The sequence below is a fragment of the Bubalus kerabau genome, chromosome X (assembly GCF_029407905.1).
Source record: "Bubalus kerabau isolate K-KA32 ecotype Philippines breed swamp buffalo chromosome X, PCC_UOA_SB_1v2, whole genome shotgun sequence".
NCBI classification, from domain to species: Eukaryota; Metazoa; Chordata; class Mammalia; order Artiodactyla; family Bovidae; genus Bubalus; species Bubalus kerabau.
In genome coordinates this window covers 153,019,076-153,039,999 of record NC_073647.1, presented here as the reverse complement: position 1 = coordinate 153,039,999, position 20,924 = coordinate 153,019,076, and the positions used below count along the sequence as shown (strand labels likewise).

At 41.9% G+C, this 20,924-nt stretch overlaps 1 protein-coding gene across 3 annotated transcripts in view; it reads left to right on the top strand.

The window, feature by feature from the left end:
* Positions 1–20,924, top strand: part of PIR (pirin) — a 97,763-nt gene that overhangs the window by 68,803 nt on the left and 8,036 nt on the right. For all 3 annotated transcript variants that reach the window (XM_055563174.1, XM_055563173.1, XM_055563175.1), the window contains exons 7-8: positions 3,343–3,387; positions 12,117–12,199. In XM_055563174.1, the coding sequence (XP_055419149.1) occupies positions 3,343–3,387; positions 12,117–12,199 (128 nt within the window). The remainder of the gene's footprint in view (positions 1–3,342; positions 3,388–12,116; positions 12,200–20,924) is intronic.

Below are 20,924 nucleotides of genomic sequence, written 5' to 3'. Positions count from 1 at the left end.
GGTAACTGTTTCCTTCTCCAGGGGACCTCCCCAATCCAGGGATCGAACCCCAGTCTCTCACACTGCAGGCGGATTCTTTATCAATTGAGCCATCAGGGAAGCCCTCAAAGTAATAATTAGCAAATAGTGTGGTGGAATGAGGAGGGAGAGAGAGATATCCAGTGGGTCTGCCTGCTGTCCAGGAGGCCAGACATGGGGTCCATGGTGAATGAGCTGCCTACCCAAGCTGAGTTTCACAGTATCTAGGGGGAGGCTCTTAGGAACCAACACTGCTTCAGGGTGTGGCATCCGATGTGACCCACAGTTTGGGGAGAGGTTCCTTCTCTGCTTAGCCCGGTTGCCTTCTCCCCTTCCCAACCCAGAGCTAACCTTTGTCATGGATTTTGCGTGTCACCAGGCCATATTTTTCTACTTTCTCTACATGTACATGTATAAGCAGCTGTTGGAAAGCTCATGAAAATGAACTTAAGACTGAGGAGGAGGAAAATGAGCTGGGTTAAGGCAAGGAACATAGGCCAAGAAAAGTTCTCACTAGGGATGTTTGCAGGAATTCGGAACCTCCCTGGAAATGAGAGCAAATGCCACAGAGCATGATTTACGTGTTTAAAAGAAAAGTTCTACACGTCATCTGTTGGGCTGTATGTAGGAGGTCTGTCTTAAATGTGTTTCCAATTAAACCAAGCAACGGGTCCAGGGATAAAATGTGACCTTCCTCCCAACTCCTGTTCTGTGTCATAGCCTCAGGGTGGGAGGGAGAGCCCTTCCCAGCTGTGAAGAGCCAGTGGCTTGGAGACAATGTTTTCAAGGCCTGTGACCTCCCACAGCAAAATGTCAGGATGTATCCATTTCTGGTGCAGTACAGAAAAGTGAGAGGAGAGACAGAGGAAGAAAGAGCGTTGGGAAGGACCTGGAAATCTCACAAGAGAATTCTTTGCTGATATAATCCTGCTCTTAGCAGAGAAGGAATTCCAAGAAAATGTGGTAGTTTGTAAACATATATAAGCATTCACATAGTTTGACTGTTGTTTTGTTATAGCTTTAAGAAACAAATGCTTAGTGGATCTTAAACAAGGTTTAATAGAAGTGCAGGTAAACAACATGTTAAAAACAAGGAAATTACCCTCTGTTTCTATTTTATTCCCTCTGTACCTTCTAACCAGTAACATGAATTGTGTTAGTAGTGGTGAAGGTGAACTCTCTATCATAATAGAAGACTTGTGCAAGGAACAAAAATAGGTGAATGCATATAGTAATAAAAGATTTAAAAAGATAAAAAGGGGAAGAAAACAGACCAAGGTACTTATGTGTGGACTAATTTTCTGCTTGGAGGATGAGGAGGAATGAAGCAAAGGAGGTGGAGGAAAAATGATATTGGAACAATCACAATGATTCCAAATAAAAACCCACTTGGGCAATTGAGACCTTTGAGGTTCTGTGAAACTCAGAAACCATTAATTTTTTTATACCTTTCAACCATGAGCAGAGGATCTATTATGTCAGTCACAACACGTTCTTGCAATGGAATGCTTTGTAGGCTTTCCCCAAAATGGGTTATTTCTCTATGTTTTGACATGGAAAGGTATCCAAAATAGAATGCTGAGTTCTAGTTTTTAAGCAAATAATATATAGTGCATAAAAGAAAAAAAGGAACTTTCCTGGTGGTCCAGTGGTCAAGACTCCTGGCTTCCAGTGCAGGCGGCATAGGTTCAATCCCTGGTCAGAGAAGATCCCACATGCTGCATGGTGCATCCCCGCACCGCCTCCCCCAAAAAAGGAGAAAAAAAGAAACTGAAAGCATAAATATAAAATTGTTAATGATATTTATGGGCTGGGAGTGGCTAGCATGTGTTTTCAGCATCTAGCATGAACCTCCCTCTTCCGTATTGCACACAGCATGAAGATCCATGGCCTTGTCTTTCTCTTCTGTCTCCACTCACAACCACTTCATGTGAGTGGTAGCTGGTCTCTAGATGATGGGAGGTCAAGTTCAGAAGACTGAGCCGGTGGTTCAGTAAGGAAGCAAAAGTGCGAGTGTGCTCTGAGCAGACAGATTTACTTCCAGAGCCCTTAAACACATTCTAGTCAAATCTTGGGGAGGAAAAACTGTGAAAGAGGAGGATGAAAAAATACCATCCAGCATCCACCTGAGTGTCTGTCTTTGTTTTGCCATTCTTTAGGTTTTCTGAACCAGACTCAGTTTATGTTAAGTTTGACCAGTCATGCCTTATTGTGTGGGCCCCTCTTGCACATTTTAACCCACCTGGCAGCACAACCACATCCCTAGTGTCTACTTTGTCCTCTATAATTCTTCCACGCCTGCCTTGGTTTTATTTACTGTATCAGCACGTTGACTCTCCCACAGACCTCAGTCTGGATCCTGCCCTTGTACCTTGGACACAACCCTGCATTCCCTGCATGAATCTTCTTTTTCACCAAAGACACACGGAGTGACGTCCTGATTCTGTTTTGACCTGGCCCCTCCTACGTTCATGTCCCTCAGTGGCACTGAAGGATCTCCTCTGGGCCACAGGGACAGTACATAAATATCTGTGGAAATCCAATGCCAGTGCCAAGAGGGCAGATAGTGGTCATCTGTATTTCTGAGTTCTTGGCCCATGGGTCACAGTGGGAATCTGGCCAATGCTATGTACCATCTTCACAGAAAAGCTTATCTGCTTGAAAAATTCTGTGAACAATTCCAAGGAGGGCACAAGCCATCTGAAGCCCATTCATACCCCAAAGATTATGCCTCTCCACATCCCTGGAACTGACGCTCTGTTTTAGGACAGAAAAGAGAGTGTTGACTGGAAACTAAAATGCAACTAAGTAAAGAGAAGCCCATTTCTAGCGTTCTTTTTACACTTAAAACTGCTTGAGGTCCAGGGAACTGAAGATAAGCCAAACGGGTGAGTTGTAGTTATTAGCATGATGTTCTGCCTGGGAGGGACAGCTGCTTTATTAGTACAGTTGTTGGCATATAGATATACAGTCAGCAACTAGCATACTGTCTGCTTGGGCGGTTCTTAAACATTTGGTATCAGGTCATTTAGGTTTAGCTCTGTGTGGTATGTGTATTTGCACGTGTGTGCACATGTGCATGAATTTGCATGTGCAAGCATGCATGTGGGAGTGTGTGTGTTCTAAGCTGTTTATAGAACTTAAATGTAAGAAAGTATATGTATCTAAAAGATTTGATCTCCAAACTTATCATTTATATCTGTTATATAAGCTTTTATATTTATATTTCATATAGAGATATTGTTAAATATTTGATACTGTTATCCCTTTGTTCCTTTTGGCATTATGGACACTAACCTTTTAATGTCGCTGGTCCCTTTTCAGGGTGGACAAGCTTCATTTATACCATATCTGGAAATGTGTATATTGGTAAGTGACGAGTCTGCTGCTTTGGGTTCAGTTGCAATATAATTTAAACTACTGCCAGGAAGGAAGGATAAGATGAAACCTTTCGTGTAATTGAATCCTTTGCCTCCTCCTGTCCCGCATTAGCCCTCTCTACACTGTAGTACATACTGGTATCCCCAGGGCAGGGCACCTCTCAGCTTCTGGCATGTTCAGTGAGGGAGAAGAAGAACAGCACCAGTCATGACAGGAGCCATTTTGCTGTAGCCTGTGTGCAAATGTCAGGTCCAGCCATGATTATGTGGGCTGACACCTTGCTAAGTTGTTGGCAACCCCCATACTGATAAAGGGGCTTCCCGGGTGGCACTAGTGGTAAGGAACCCACCTGCCGATGCCGGAAATATGAGAGATGTGGGTTCAATCCCTGGGTCGGGAAGATCCTGGGAGGTAGAAGAAGGTGAATTTGCTGTTCCAGGTGTTCCTGAGAAGTCTCAAAGTGAGGCCTTTTCCTTGAACTTCCTGGAGGGATTATATTCAAGCTATTCATCTGAATGTGCCCTTGGTAAACACATCCTTCCTCGTCTGCCTTCCCTTTCCTGTCTAACTTTCCCACTGCCTAGACTGATGTTTCCTGGGACTGCCTCCCAGATAAACTCCTTGGACTCAAATATGCACCTCAGGCTGCGATTCTGGGAAAAGCTACAGAAAGAGAACTAGCCTCCTTTCTCCCACTCTGTGTGTGGATGGGGGTTGTGGGAATAGAGCAGACCATTTGACCACTCCAAGATGCAAGCCAGGAATCCCATTTCTGAGACCCTCTTTGGTTGCGGGCTTTCCACCCCAACCTGCAGTGCAGCCTCCTTGACAATGAACTTGCTGTCCTGACATGACTACCTCCTTGGACAACATACTGTCAGCCCCAGACAGCTGACTTCCTGGTACACTCTGCTCAGGGCTTGAAGGCCACACCCAGAGCCATTTAAACTATTCTTTATATTCTCCAAAATGGGAGTTATCATTGCCTGAATTTAATCTTCTGAAAAATAATGGTAACCCAGAGTTTGTGTGTTTTGATTTTATACCATAGAAATGGGCTTAGTTCCTCTATTACCAATTAGCATTTCAATTATGGTTCAGAAGCAAAATTCATTTCTTTTGGCATTTGAGAAAGTGTGAAAATGATTTAGTAGTAGTATCACAAGTCCATTGGCATACACATTAAACTGTATTAATCATCTGGAAGGGATGAAGCATCATTTGTTTTTTATGATCTTTCAAAAATCTTGGTTTTCACATAGTATATACTTTCTACAAATGGAGAGTAATAGCCATTTTTTTAATGGAGGTAGCACCCCTGACTTAGCATTTCAAGAGAAATAAAAGAATATGCACAAATGGAAAGTAATAAAGAAAACACATGGATTCAGAGCTGGTTTGGATACCAGAAATGTGTACACTGTGAAAGGACAGGGGCAGCAGATTTTCTCCAAAGGACCAGGTAGCAAGTATTTTCATCATTGCAGGCCGGACAGTTTCTGTTGCGGTGACTCATTCCTGCCTTTGTAGCACAGAAGTAGTCACAGGTGGTACATAAACGATTGGGGTGGTGGTTCCAATGAAACTTGATCCATGGCCAGTGAAATCAGAATTTTATCCATTTTTCATGTGTCATGAACTACTCCTCTTGGGATTTTTCCCAACCATTAAAAAATGTAAAAACCTTTCTTAGCTTGTGGGCTCTACAAAAGCTCACATTTGGTTCTGGTTTTACGGGCAAGGAAAAGTTTTTCCTCTACCATTCTAGGTTCTCTTTTTGGCTGGGCTATGAGTCAAATCTACATAAGACAGATTAACAGTAGAAAAACAAGCTTAATTACATACATACAGGAGTCCCGTAAGATAAGTTGGGCAGATGCCATCCTGAGCTAAAGAATGAAACAGGGACCTGGGGCTTCAAAGGTGAAGAGGGTGATTCACAGGATGATAAGAAGAGCAGATGTGGGGTCATGAGATGTTTGCCATGCCATGCGCATAGGTCATTCAGATAAAAAGTTATCTCTGGTGATAGTTCTTTGTCCCAGGCTCCTTATGTGAATTCCTTTAGGTAGGAAACGTTTGGGCCTTGATTGTCTTCAGCTGAAAACAATCCGCATACCAAAGTGACACATCTTGGAGAGGCTCTGAATCCACTCAGTTTAAATGGCACTGTAGAGGTTGAAGGGGAGAAAGATGAACAGATAATCTTCAAAACCTGTTTCAGCCAGTAGGTACAACGTTGTTTCCTGACCGACCTTTAAGCCAAGAGTTTAACAAGTGACAAGAGTTCAGTGGTTTGAGGGATAAGAAAGACTTACACACCCACTTGTTTTTCCCAACGTGAGGCAGGATTTTCCTGAGTCATCGCTACCCGTTGGCCCTGTCACCTCTCATGACCATGAGACACAAGTGTAAAGCATCTGGCAGGAAATGGGTCACAGTCTGTAGCGCTGGAGCAAACTTGCATCTATCCAGGGTAATGGGGGCCATGGAGAGAATGTAGCTCGTGAAACTGCCCTCCTGGGAATCTGCTTCAGCCAATGAGGAACTGGCCAGATGACCTCATTTAAATTTTATCTCCTTCCCTTCATCCTCTCCTCCCCCGAATGGAGATGGTAATGAGAAAAACAAAAGGGCAAGAACAAACCACTAGAGAAAAAGAAACAACAAAGCAGAAATAATGTGTACTGACTTATAAAATCTAGAGAGAATCCGGAAACTGCTGACTTTATTGCCTCAATTTTATCTTGATCATAAAACCAGGATGGCACCAGCCAACCACAGATGGCAGGAACTGATAAGTAAGTGTCTTTTTCAAGATGTCAGGTACCTCCATTCTATTGAAGTAGATGTTATAAATATGTACTTAACGTATGGGGCTGGAATATATAGACTGCAGTTTGGCTGGAGAAAGTAGTCTGGGGAATTCCATAGATGGAGATTTAAGAGGACTATTAAAAGTATTAATTGATGATACAGGAAGTACTTAAAAGATGGACATCAGTAGATTTAGTTTGAGTAAGAACAGATGGAGTTTGAAGATTAGAAAATGCTGGACATTAACTAGTTGTCTAAGTTAGATTCTGGTTCTATCCCTGATCTGGGAAGATTCCACATGCCGTGGGGCAACTAAGCCCACCTGCCACAACTACTGAGGTGATACTCTAGAGCCCAAGAGCCACAGCCACTGAGCCTATGTGCTGCAATACTGGAGCCCTTGAGCCTAGAGCCTGTGCTCTGCAGCAAGAAGCCACCACAGGGAGAAGCCCACATACCGCAACTACAGAGTAGCCCCTGCCGGCTGCCACTAAAGAAAGCCCGTGTGCAGCAACAAAGATTCAGAGCGGCCAAAAATAAATCAATAATTTTTCAAACAAGTTTAAAAAGTGAAGTTCATGGTGAGTATGGTGAAGCCATATGCTGCTGCTGCTGCTAAGTCACTTCAGTCGTGTCCGACTCTCTGTGACCCCATAGACGGCAGCCCACCAGGCTCCCCTGTCTCTGGGATTCTCCAGGCAAGAACACTGGAGTGGGTTGCCATTTCCTTCTCCAATGCATGGATGCATGCTAAGTTGCTTCAGTCATGTCTGACTCTGTGCGACCCCATCGACGGCAGCCCACCAGGCTCTTCTGTCCACAGGATTCTCTAGGGAAGAACACTGGAGTGGGTTGCCATTTCCTCCTCTGGGTGAAGCCATATAATTGCCCGCTAATAACACCCTGAGGCTTCCCTGATAGGTCAGTTGGTAAAGAATCTGCCTGCAATGCAGGAGACCCCAGTTCCATTCCTTGGTCAGGAAGATCCACTGGAGAAGGGATAGTCTACCCACTCCAGCATTCTTAGGCTTCCCTTGTGGCTTAGCTGGTAAAGAATCCGCCTGCAATGCCGGAGACCTGGGTTCGATCTCTGGGTTGGGAAGATCCCCTGGAGAAGGGAAAGGCTACCCACTCCAGTATTCTGGCCTGGAGAATTCCATGGACTGTATAGTCCATGGGGTCACAAAGAGTCAGATATGACTGAGCGACTTTCACACAACACCCTGAAGAAGTGATGGAATTAGCAGACCTAAAATAAGACAAATAGAATTAGCGCTTCCTTATTTAAGAGTATATTTGAAATGTTTTATGATTTTCCAGGATCTTATTTTTTGATACATTGTGTTTTTTTCAAGCCTTCCAGGCTGACTGTGGAATAGTAGCTTTAAAAATGGTGCAGGAGAGAGACCTTTGATAGCAGTCTGTTATTGAGGCAACAAGTATTTTGATCAGCCCTCAGCTGAAATCTTCTGTGGTATATGATTAAAAAAAATTAAAACAACATGATCAGAAAACCAGCAGATCCCTAGGATACCAGTACTGAACCTCTTCCCTGCAGCTGAAGTGAAAATGACATTACACATTAACGCAGAGATCAACACGGTAGAGGAGTTTATATCCTGTATGCCTGAAGCTTGGGACAGTTCGTCAGCTTGGATGCCAGTCCTCTAGAAGGAGGAGTATCAGGTATACTGTTGAGGCTTAGAAAATATATTTAGAAATCTAAAAATATTTGTTTGTGGTTATTGAGATGACAACTAACTGGTTTACGTGGGTAGTAAAATGTTTCACAGTTATTTAAATAAGCAGTAATTCATGCTCACTCTGTGCTCTGCCCTTTACTTTTGGTTCTGGGGGTATGAGAAAGTTTGACACAGCCTGTGAATCTCAATAAAGGTGGGGAAAACACACTAGAAGGCAGGTGTGATTCTGAGACACCTGAAGGCAGTGTTTTCAAATCGTTTTATGCCAGTTGCACCAGTGAGTGCAGTTATGTGATTTAATTGAATAATATTTAAATTAACAAAATAAGTGTGAAAAAGAGTTCATATTTCTAGAGCAACTAAAGTCAAATGCTTTGTAAAAGTGAATTGTTAAAGAAAACCCCTTGAGTTAGTATGGCAGAGATGACAGTAAAAGATTGGGGGAAGCTGATAATCTAGCAGGATTTCAGTGGTGCATTATGGGTATGCTTCAATCCAACCCGGTTTCTAAAAATTGGCAGATGGATTCACATTTACAGTTTGAAGTATTGGCATATAAAATTGATGATACCAAAATCTGTGATAGAAGTACCAGAATATATGGATCAGAGAGTAAATGGGATAGCAGTTTTTGTAAAGAGAAGAAGAAAAAGGAAATCTGGTGTATGGGGAGAAGTTTCACAGCAGTTAACCACACACTGACTTTAAAGTATGTTTGAAAGTATTTTGCCCTTTCATGACTGTTTAGGCAAACAAAAATATTTGCAATTCAATTGTTTTCCGTTAAATTTTCCTTAACTGCACTATTAGATTTAACATTCTTGGCGAAGCTTCGCAATGGAAACTATTTATTATCTGATTTGGCCTGATTTATAATTGAAAGTAGTCAGAACCAATAGAATGTATTTTCTTTGAGACTTATTTTAGGTTCAGGAGATAACCAGGTGGATAAAACAGCATAGAAATGACGTGAAGATACAATCAGTCTTTGCTTTCTGTGATCCTGTTTTAAACATTTCATAAAATAATACAGAAGCTAAGGTACATTTAGAATGATTAATCTGAAAAACCCAACCTTCTAGTGTCTATAAAAAAGGTCTGCCTTACGGTGGAGCATTTCAAATAACCTCTTCAAAATCAACACTGTGATTCCTCTCCTAGATCATCAAGTAGAATGGCAGAATTGCATTTGGTATAAAATTAGAATGAACGCTCTTAGGGAAATATGAACTCTCTGTTTCTAAATTAAGATTTTGTTACAGACCAATGAACTGCAGTCAAGCAAGCTACCCTGATAGGAGGTGCAGAGAAATCCCAGTTCAGCACTTTTTGGAAAGCTGTCTCTTGCCAGCTCATTCCATCAAAACATAGCGAAAGGGGCTTTATAAACTGTTTTGGTCTCTTTATCATAAAACATCCTACATGATAAAATTAGGGGCTAGGGGTAGACCATATGGGTAATGGGTGTTACATATGAATTTGTTGAAGATAACAACATGGTTCATTGCTCACAGAGAATCTCAGTATAGCACACTTAATCAAATGCTGCTCCATTATCAGAGTGAAAAATATTACCCCACTCTAAATGAGATTATTTTTAGACTCTGAGATGTCTCTTTTATTGCCACATCCTTGCATGAGTGGAAAATGAATTGAGTTTATTATTCACTGCTATGACAACTGTTAACCTAAATCTTTGGTGGAGAAGAACCCTTTAGTGATGCGCTGGGGCTGGCTCTTGGCAGCTCACAGGATTTGGTTGTGTACATCTTATGACCTCAGATTGGTAGCTTGAAACTGGTCAGAGTAGGAGCATTTACACCATGGAAATTGGCACACACTACACATCAGGTTGGTTCTTCCCTTTGTCCTTGAAAGCCAGTTGGTAAACATTAACTAGCATACCACTGTCTCTGAGACAGAAGTTCTTTTCTTTTCAGTTTTTGGCTGCACTGGGTCTTCATTGCTGCGAGTTGGCCTTCTCCAGTTGCGGCGAGCTGGAGCTATTCTTCAGTGAGATGCTCAGGCCTCTCATTGCAGTGACTTCGCCTGTTGTGGAGCATGGGCTCTAGGTGCAGGGGCTTCAGCAGTGGCAACTCAGGGACTCTAGAGTGTGGGCTTCAGCGGTTGTGGTGCTTGGAGTTAGTTGCCTCACAACATGTGGGACCTTCCTGGACCAGGGATCGAACCTGTGTCCCCTGCATTGGCAGGTGGATTGAGACAGAGATTCTTAAACTTTTTTGTTCCATGAATCCTTTTGAAATTTGCCAAAGCCCCACCCCTGAACAATGTTTTTTTTTTTTTTTTTAATTCAATGAAGTCATTAAATGGTTCAAAGAACAAGTCTATGATATAGTTCCATGTATGCTTCTCTGATGACATTTGTAATAACATCCAGAAGCAGATTTAAATTAGGTTAAGTAGTGATTAACATAAATTGATTTTGAGATCTCTGCAATGCTAGTGAGGTAAGAAAATATAATTTCTACTGGAGACAAAGTCATTGGTTCAGCTAATACGGCTATGATTTTTTTTTTGGGGGGGGGGCTACATTTATGACAGAAAGAAAGGCCACGTTTCAGGTAGGTGTTTGTGAAAGTAAAGATGTCATTTGTTTCCATGCAAGCCCGTGACTGCTTTGAAGTCTATCCAGGGACCCCTTGGGAATACATTGACTCTGGGTTAAGAAGGCCTCTCTTAGAATCCTCTTTCACATTTGCAAGCATCACAATGAACCTTTCTGCTTCATATAGGTTATCTCCAAAGTGGAGGTAAAAGGGAGGCCTTCTCTAGAAAATATGGCTATCATTGAACTCCAGCCAGTATTCACAAAATTCACAAATAATGTTTCTGTTTATATGGTAATTCTTCAAGCTCTTGTTTTCACTTAAATAAGCACTCCCACCTTGATTATTCAGCTATAGCTCTACCATGTCAGGTGAATGCTTTATTTCTAGCCCAGAATGTCAGGTAGGTGGGTCCCCCAGGTGTCATGCTTGAAATCTTCGCTCTGTTGTCCATGCATATGTCTTTCTCAACCCTGCTTCTCAAGCCCACCCATCTTTCTCTGTTCACTCTCCAAGCTCAGACTGGAATTCATTTCCAGTTAGACTGTTAGAATAAACTCCTAACAGCTCATTCTGACTTCAGTCTTGCCTCCTCCGATTTATTCTGTGCTCTGCTTTCAATTATTTCTCCAAAACACAGACCTAACCATTTCACACACACATCCTTTCCTCAGAGTGTATTTCCTTGAGCTGAAGCCAGTCTTCATTGCCATCATTCCTCCCAAAAGAATGTTCCAGAAATGATAGAAGCTTCCCCATTCCCCCAGGCATGCCCTGCATATTCCCAGCCCCTCACAGTCTATCCTCTTCTCTAGAAGGCCCTTCATCCTTGTTTTGCCTTCTGTTGGTCTGTTTGATCCTGCAGAATTCTACAGTCCCTGTTCTCTCATTGAACACTGTTTTTTCCTTTCTTGTTGCCTTTAACACACAATTGCATTTTGTATTATTTCATCTGTGAGCCTCAATATAGAAGGGATGGAAATATACCCAACCTGAACTTGCTGGGCTTCCCAGGTGCCTCAGTGGTAAAGAATCCACCTGCCAGTGAGGGAGACCCAGAAGATGCAGGTTCAATCCCTGGGTTGGGAAGATCCCCTGGAGGAGGAAATGGTAACCTACTCCAGCATTCTTGCCTGGAAAATTCCATGGACAGAGAAGCCTGGTAGACTACAGTTTATGGGATTGGATTGCAAAGAGTCAGACATGACTAAGCAACTAACACACACACACACGTAACTTTGTTCTGTATTTGTAAATGTGTTATTATATTTTCATAATTTAAAAAAGAAAAAAGAAAAAAATCTTAGGTTTATAATTGACCCAAGGAAACACTCTCATTAGCATATGATGCCAAGGACTTTGCTCATTAATTAAGCTATTAGGTGTGACATTAAAAGTGTAAGTAGAGACACAATATAGGATTCATCTCCTTTTCTGCACTGGGAAACAAGCCAGTTTGGGACTTTAATAATTGCAAATACCATCAACCAAGAGATCTAAGGAGATTCCTAAGTCTGTTATTTCTGAACTTGAAATTAATATTGTGATGCCGTGTAGTTAACCAAATTTGTATTCATATGAGAAATGTACCATCGTGAGGACTAAATTAAGTGGGTCGTCTTTTTTGTAGGACCTGATGATGCACAGCAAAAAATAGAACCTCATCACACAGCCGTGCTGGGAGAAGGTGACAGTGTCCACGTGGAGAACAAGGTAAAAGTAAAAATATTTCTTTTTTCAAAAGAGTTTTTTGTTTTAAAAATTTTAGTATAATTTTAAAGGTTACTTTCCATTAACAGTTATTACAAAATTTTGGCTATATTCCCCATGTTGTACAATACATTCTTGAGCCTATCTCAAGAATACACCCAATGGTTTGTATTTCCTAATCCCTCATCCCTATATTACCCCTCCCCTATCTCTGGTGACCACTAGTCGTTTTCTGTATCTGTGAGTCTGCTTTTTTTGTTATATTCACTAGTTTATTGTATTTCTTAGATTCTACGTTAAGTATTATCATATAGCATCTCTCTTTCTCTGACTTACTTCAATTAACATAATGCTATCTAAGTCCATCCATGTTGATACAAATAGCAAACTTCCATTTTTTTATGGCTGAGTAATATTACATTGTATATATGTACCACATTGTCTTTATCCATTACTCTGTTGATGGACACTTAAATTGCTTTAATCTTTTTTAACTTGTACTTTCTACTAGTTTCCAGTTTCCAAAAAAATGCCCAAATCTCCTGTGTACCTGAATAATTTTTTCTCTTCCTCAGGGAAAGAAACTGTGCCACAAGTTTATCAACCAGTTTCATTAACTTCAGTTATTTCTAGTGGTTTATTTTAAGGTATTATCTATACCGATTCCTCATCTTTAGGAATCATCAAAAGTCCGAATTGTTTACCCCTAGAAATTTAAATCTGAGGCAACAGGTCTCCTTGTCTCTTACTTTTTCTTTCTTTATACACTTGATTGATTTTATCTTTAGCATAAGTGAAAATGGATCAGCACTCTAGGGGTATAAATGTACATCTCCATACATAGTCCCATGGAACCCTTTGAAATTCGGCCCCATGTCGAACTGAGAAGAATATATGCTCTGTCTCGTAGTCCTTTTGTGTTGAATCCTTGCTTTGTAAGTAAAGTTTCTGATATTTTCAAGGAGCTTTTTAATCTTCATTGATAGATTTCTTCATGTTCCTTCTTTTATTCCTTTGGACAAGTCACTCACAAGTCATCTTGTGAGCCTATGAGGCCCAGATGGCTGCTTTGTGCCATTCTAATAAGGAAAATTGAGGAGACAGTTGTGCCAAAGCTCCTGCAAAGTTGAATTTTGAAAAGTAGGGATTAAAACTGTGTCAGTATGCAGGTGACTGGTAGAGAGGCCATCTGACTGACTGCCAGCCCTCTGACCCTGGCATGGTAGAATTCAGTGGGTGTGGGGAAGGCTGCCTTTGCTGACTGCTCCCCTATTGCTCTTTTAATTCTCTGTGGCACTTCCAGGAGCAGTGAAGTAAAGGAAGCAGAGGCACAGGAGCTCTAGAGGAAATGCGTATCTTGGGGTCTGTGCTCACTGTTATTAGGTTAAACTGTATGAAACTGCCAGATCTGACCTACAAAAATGGCGATTTCGTCTGTTTCCACCCAATGCACGAAAGAGGCATGGAAGCTATATATAAGCCAGAGACCCTCCTGACACCAGGTTAGTCAGTAACATTACCTGGTTTAACTTGACAACCGCAGGCCTCCCTGTGATGTAGCACAGGGCACACTGCAGGTGATCAGGATTTGGAAGCTGAAGCAGAACACCAGAATGAAGGTGTGAGGGGAGCCAGAAATAGGGAGGCAGTGGGATGGAAAAGAGTCGGCTGAAGCCATCAGTTCCGTGACCCAGGGGCATGGTTCTGTTACATGCCCTTCTGTGATTTTGACTGTATGTAAGTGAATTCCAGTTGAGCTATTCCAAATCCTGAAAGATGATGCTGTGTAAGTGCTGCACTCTATATGCCAGCAAATTTGGAAAACTCAGCAGTGGCCACAGGACTGGAAAAGGTCAGTTTTCATTCCAGTCCCAAAGAGTGCTCAAACTACCGCACAATTGTACCCATCTCACATGCTAGTAAAGTAATGCTCAAAATTCTCCAAGCCAGGCTTCAGCAATATGTGAACCGTGAACTTCCTGATGTTCACGCTGGTTTTAGAAAAGGCAGAGGAACCAGAGATCAAATTGCCAACATCCGCTGGATCATAGAAAAAGCAAGAGAGTTCCAGAAAAACATCTATTTCTGCTTTATTGACTATGCCAAAGCCTTTGACTGTGTGGATCACAATAAACTGTGGAAAATTCTGAAAGAGATGGGAATACCAGACCACCTGATCTGCCTCTTGAGAAATTTGTATGCAGGTCAGGAAGCAACAGTTAGAACTGGCCATGGAACAACAGACTGGTTCCAAATAGGAAAAGGAGTTTGTCAAGGCTGTATATTGTCACCCTGTTTATTTAACTTATATGCAGAGTACATCATGAGAAACGCTGGGCTGGAAGAAGCACAAGCTGGAATCAAGATTGCCGGGAGAAATATCAATAACCTCAGATATGCAGATGACACCACCCTTATGGCAGAAAGTGAAGAGAAACTCAAAAGCCTCTTGATGAAAGTGAAAGTGGAGAGTGAAAAAGTTGGCTTAAAGCTCAACATTCAGAAAATGAAGATCATGGCATCTGGTCCCACCACTTCATGGGAAATAGATGGGGAAACAGTGGAAACAGTGTCAGAGTTTATTTTTCTGGGCTCCAAAATCACTACAGATGGTGACTGCAGCCATGAACTTAAAAGACGCTTACTCCTTGGAAGGAAAGTTATGACCAACCTAGATAGCATATTCAAAAGCAGAGACCTTACTTTGCCAACAAAGGTTCGTCTAGTCAAGGCTATGGTTTTTCCTGTGGTCATGTATGGATGTGAGAGTTGGACTGTGAAGAAGGCCGAGCACCGAAGAGTTGATGCTTTTGAACTGTGGTGTTGGAGAAGGCTCTTGAGAGTCCCTTGGACTGCAAGGAGATCCAACCAGTCCATTCTGAAGGAGATCAGCCCTGGGATTTCTTTGAAAGGAATGATGTTGAAGCTGAAACTCCGGTACTTTGGCCACCTCATGCGAAGAGTTGACTCATTGGAAAAGACCCTGATGCTGGGAGGGATTGGGGGCAGGAGGAGAAGGGGACGACAGAGGATGAGATGGCTGGATGGCATCACTGACTCGATGGATGTGAGTTTGAGTGAACTCCGGGAGTTGGTGGTGGACAGGGAGGCCTGGCGTTCTGCAGTTCATGGAGTCGCAAAGAGTCGGACATGACTGAGCGACTGATCTGATCTGATCTAAAGTGTAGCTTGAGCCATCAGGACATTAGGAAGAGCTCTTAGTTCCAAAAATTAGCCTTTACATGAGTGTGTATCACTTATATCCAGGAAGAGTAGACAGTCCCCCTTAGACACCACAGGAAGAGCCTATGACGGTGTGAATCTTGGCTTTGCCACTCGTTAGCCATGTGACTATGGACACAGTTCTCAAACCCCCTGGGCTTTGTTCAGTTTTTTTGTCTGCAGTTTTGAAATAATGATGCCAGCCGCATGGGGCTGTCAGACTATGTGTGATTATGCAGGTCGAGAGTCTAGGCCACATACAGCATGGGGATCAGTAATTTATTCCCAGTAGACCAGATGTAAACTTTTCCTAAAGTTTCATTGAATCCCAGTCACACCCATTCATTTCCATTTGTCTGTGGTTGTTGTCAAACCACAGGTAAATGGTTGTGACAGAGACTGGGTGGCCCACAAAGCCTAAAATCTTTACTCTCTGGCTCTTTACAAGGACAGCTTTGCTTATCCCTAATCTAGTACACAGTGGGTGTCCAGTGATGATAGCTGGAAAGTTCACTGATCTAAACACTTGGTGTGACAGGTGGTCATGCCACATACATGTTACTTAATGAGGATTCATACCTTAGGCCCTCAGGTTTAGGACACGTAGTTTTCTGCAGCTAGAAAACGGCCTCAAAGGACTCATTCAATTGGGCTCCAGGCCAGAGGTGTCTTCACTCAGGACTAGGCGTAGCCTGAGGATGAAAGAATGACCTGTGCCTTCACGGTTCTCCCCTGTTCCCCCGGGCACGGAGTTGTGGGCAGGAATGAGGAGCCGATAGGTGGTCCCTGGATTTCCTCTGTTTTGCTCTTCCTGCTCTTCCTCTGCCTCTCAATCTGTGTCTTCGCCCTCATGCCCATCTCCCTGGTGGCCCAGGAGTCTGGGTGGGTTTCTCTGGAATGGCCAGTCCTTAGGTGAGGAGGGCAGGGAAGGGTTGATGTAGACCACATCTTGGACCAGCACATTTTAGGCCACAGGGAGCTCTGTCTTTTTCACTCAGTGTGGATTATCTTTTGTGACTGTACTCTGAAGTCTTCCAGGAGGGGAAGCAACTGCAGGGGGCTTGGTGTATACTGAGGAGTTGTTAAGCCAGACTCTTTGACTTCTGAGAAGAAGCCCAAACCCCAGCACTGACTTCAAAATGGCCTTATCTTTTATGTTGTTCTTAGAGATGGAGCTCAATCCCGGGCTACTCTGGACATTTAAGCCTGGACTGGAATGGGCAGCCTGGAACAGCCTATGTTCTGAGCATTCAGGCTCCTTGTGCTGATTTGGCAGCAAGGTACCACAGTTAGTATCCTGGTTGCCAAGATGGCTCCCTGATCAGGAGCACATGGATTTGATGTGAAGGCTTGGCCTCACCTTTAAACCCGTGTTTGTACTAGTGTCCTATTGAGAAAGTCTTAAGCCTCATGGGTTAACAGACTTACTTGTAGTCTGTCAAGGTAGACAATCAATTCCTCTTTGACTACCACTAAAACCATACTTGAGAGTAATGGTACTCTTTAACAAATTTGTCTTTCAATTTTTATTTTAATTAAATGTTAGTCTGTATTAATTTAATGTATTCCCTGTGAATGGTGCCAGTTAAAGAGTACCATTTAAAGTTAGAGACAACTTTTTGCTGATGTATAAAAATTCATAGTAAAATAAACCATTAATCTTCAAAAACTGGTAACAGTTCATTGTTTTCACTTTCACTTGACCTAAGAAGTATAAACAATGAAATCGAGTAAGAATAATTGCATGTGATTAAGTCCTGTTAAATCTCACTTTCTGGTAATGTTTTTCAGGTAATATTTCACTATAATAAATGTTTCTGAAGCAAAAGCATGCCTTTAGATTCATTCTCAGAGTCCAAGAGCCATCTCAAGCTTTGTATTGAATATTTCTAATCAAGCAAACAAACTCTGAATGCATATTCACAGTGTAGAAGTTATCACCATCTTAGATGAATCTTAGGGCTTCGTCTGGGCTTCGATCATTCTTGTCGGTATCAGTGGGACTCAAGACATATCTTGGCAATTTTTATGGAATAACAGAGCATTTTGTAAAAGTAAATTGTTACATAAACCCAGAAGGTCCTGACTCAAAACTAAACTCTGAGAAGGTGTGCCAAAGTGAAAGACCTATTCTGGACCCCCAGAAATCATGAGTGTAGGTTGGGGCAGCTATCCAGTAGGTAGGTGGACTTCTGTTACCTTTGTATGAGAGTCTTTTCATCAGACCCCAATAGGGCACTGACTTAGATCCACACAGGGACTCATGACCTTCAATAGGTCTTTCCTTGTCCTTGCTTTGACCAGTCTTCTCATTGGATATTGTACCCAAGGTCACCTTGCCATAGACGAGAACTTTTCAAGATAGCGGCAATTGGGACTTGCAGCCACAAGAGCACTCTAGTGAAAATTCAGAAAGATCATCAGCTTTCACCAAAGAAGGTTAGGTAAGGGAAGAAAAAGGATGCACGTAAGGAAAAAGAAAAAGACCCAAAACATCTGGCTTAGGTTAGAGGACAAGGGTCCATGCATAGGTTAATTCTGTGAAAAAGTCATTCAGAGGAGCTTGGACCAGCCTGCCGCTTTCTGAAATGGAAAGCCCAATACCCAAACAACTCAACACCCAGCAGTTGGATCATTTTTCATTTCAGGCCAAACACTAGTGTCCTTTTATCCTACTGTCTGACTTATAAATGAAAGTCATCATTTGATTTGAGTAATGTCAAAAGGGACAAAACTTGAATTTTGAGCACTTTATTATTATTCCAAACTGTGTAAACTGTAGGACACATTTGTCACTCACAAAAGACATATCTTCTGAATTAAGAAACTTACATTCTGAGGAGCCATAAACCCGTGACACAAGGAGGTTGGCCTTTTCTTCCCTTTTCTCTTATGACCCCTGATCCTTTTCCCCCCGTTTCCTGAACCAGAAGTCAAATGCTTAGCTCCTCTAAAAACAAACACCTCAAAACAGTTTTTAGTGATATCCTTCTTCAGATTAAAGTATAAATGATGTAATACCAGTGATCAGAACTATTTATAAGATACTTTTCTTAAATGTGTCATTTGATTGACACTGAAATTTCACCCCTCCAAAGCCCTTAGTAAATAAATCTTTTTGGATAACTGCATGCTTTTTTTAAGTTGAATTTTTTAGTCACTTAAACATGACATTGAATAAGAAAACATTTAAGTTGAATAAGAAACCTTCCCCTTTCTTGTGGACTCCTGGGCTACTGCATAATACTATGCACAGTTTAACTGATTCATAACCTTGGGTCATCAGCATGTAAAAATATTGATTACTATCCTGAGCTATAAAGTATGATGATGTCTTTAGGGCCTGCTGGCTCCTACAGTAAGTGGTCCTAGACTAGTTTTTAAGCTTCTACATCTGTTTTTCATAGTCTTTTTTTTTTTTTTTTGGTTTGTTTTTAATTTCCAGGGTCTCCCGCATTGTAGACAGAGGCTTAGCCATCTGAGCCACCAGGGAAGTCCACAATTGATGTTAAGCTATCCATTTCCTTGTATTGCTGTAGAGTGGTGCTTTCCTGTCTTCTAGCTTTGCATCTCATGGATCTGATGACCACAAAGCCTAACCATTAACATTGTATACAATGTCAGAGTAAGTGGGAATTGAATGAGGGTCTATGCTGAGGTTAAAACACTAATCTCTAGAAGATGAGGTTTATGACATCTATTTTTGAAATTTGAATTAGCAAAAGCCTTTTTAGTTTACTCTTTTGTTTTTAAACTCTTGACTCAGGACTTCTTTATTGCATGCTTGAAATATGCCCCAGTATGCAGTGGTTTTTTTTTTTTTTTAACCTCCCAAAATATAACAGTTTCAATTACTTGCCACATATCTGTTTTTAAAAGGCAAAGGACATTTACTTCACTCCGCAAAATGTCATTTACTTTTCTGTCAAATGTCATTGAATTTTCAATTTTGTTTAGAGGATATTGCTTTACAATGTTACAGTGGTCTCTGCCTTACACCATCGCAAATCAGTCATCAGTTCAGTTCAGTTGCGTCTGACTCTTTGCAACCACATGGACTGCAACACACCAGGCTTCCCTGTCCATCACCAATTCCTGGAACTTACTCAAACTCATGTCCATCGAGTCGGTGATGCCATCCAACCATCTCATCCTCTGTCGTCCCCTTCTCCTGCCTTCAATCTTTCCCAGTGTCAGGGTCTTTTTCAGTTCTTCACATCAGGTGGCCAGAGTATTGGAGCTTCAGCTTCAGCATCAATCCTTCCAATGAATATTCAGGTCTGATCTCTTTTAGGCTTGACTGCTTTGATCTCCTTGCTGTCCAAGGGACTCTCAAGAGTCTTCTCCAACACCACAGTTCAAAAGCATCAATTCTTTGGCACTCAGCTTTCTTTATGGTCCAATTCTCACATCCATACATGACTACTAGAAAAACCATAGCTTTAAGAATATTGGAGTGGGTTGCCATTTCCTTCTCCAGAGGATCTTCCCCACCCAAGGGATCAAACCTAGGTCTCCTGTGTTGCAGGCAGATTCTTTACCAACTGAGCCACCAGGGAAGCCTGACTAACACTTGACTAGTCAGACCTTTGTCGGTGAAGTAATGTCTCTACTTTTTAATATGCTGTCTAGGTTGGTCATAGCTTTTCTTCGAGGGAGCAAGCATCTTTTAATTTCATGGCTGCAGTCACCATCTGCAGTGATTTTGGAGCCCCCAAAAATAAAGTCTGACAGTGTTTCCACTGTTTCCCTATCTATTTCCCATGAAGTGATGGGAACAGATGCCATGATCTTAGTTTTCTGAATGTTGAGCTTTAAGCCAGCTTTTTCACTCTCCTCTTTCACTTTCATCTAGAGGCTCTTTAGTTCCTTTTTGCTTTCTGCCATAAGGGTGTTGTCATCTGCATATCTGAGATTATTGATATTTCTCCCTGCGATCTTGATTCCAGCTTGTGTTTCATCCAGCCTGGCATTTCTCATGATGTACTCTGCATATAAGTTAAATAAGCAGGGTGACAATATACAGCCTTGACATACTCCTTTCCAAATTTTGACCCAGTCTGTTGTTCCATGTCCAGTTCTAACTGTTGCTTCTTGACCTGCATACAGGTTTCTCAGGAGGCAGATAAGGTGGTCTGATATTCCCATCTCTTTCAGAATTTTCCAGTTTATCGTGATCCACACAAAGGCTTTAGCATAGTCAATAAAGCAGAAGTAGATGTTTTTCTGGAATTCTCTTGCTTTTTCTATGATCCAACGGATGTTGGCAATTTGAATTCTGGTTCCTTTGCCTTTTCTAAATCCAAAGAAAATCCAATCCAAAGGTTGAACATCTGGAAATTCTCGGTTCATGTAATGTTGAAGCCTAGCTTGGAGAATTTTCAGCATTTCTTTGCTATCGTGTGAGATGAGTAATTATGCAGTAGTTTGAGAATTCTTTGGCATTGCCTTTCTCTGGGATTGGAATGAAAACTGACCTTTTCCAGTCCTGTGGCCACTGCTGAGT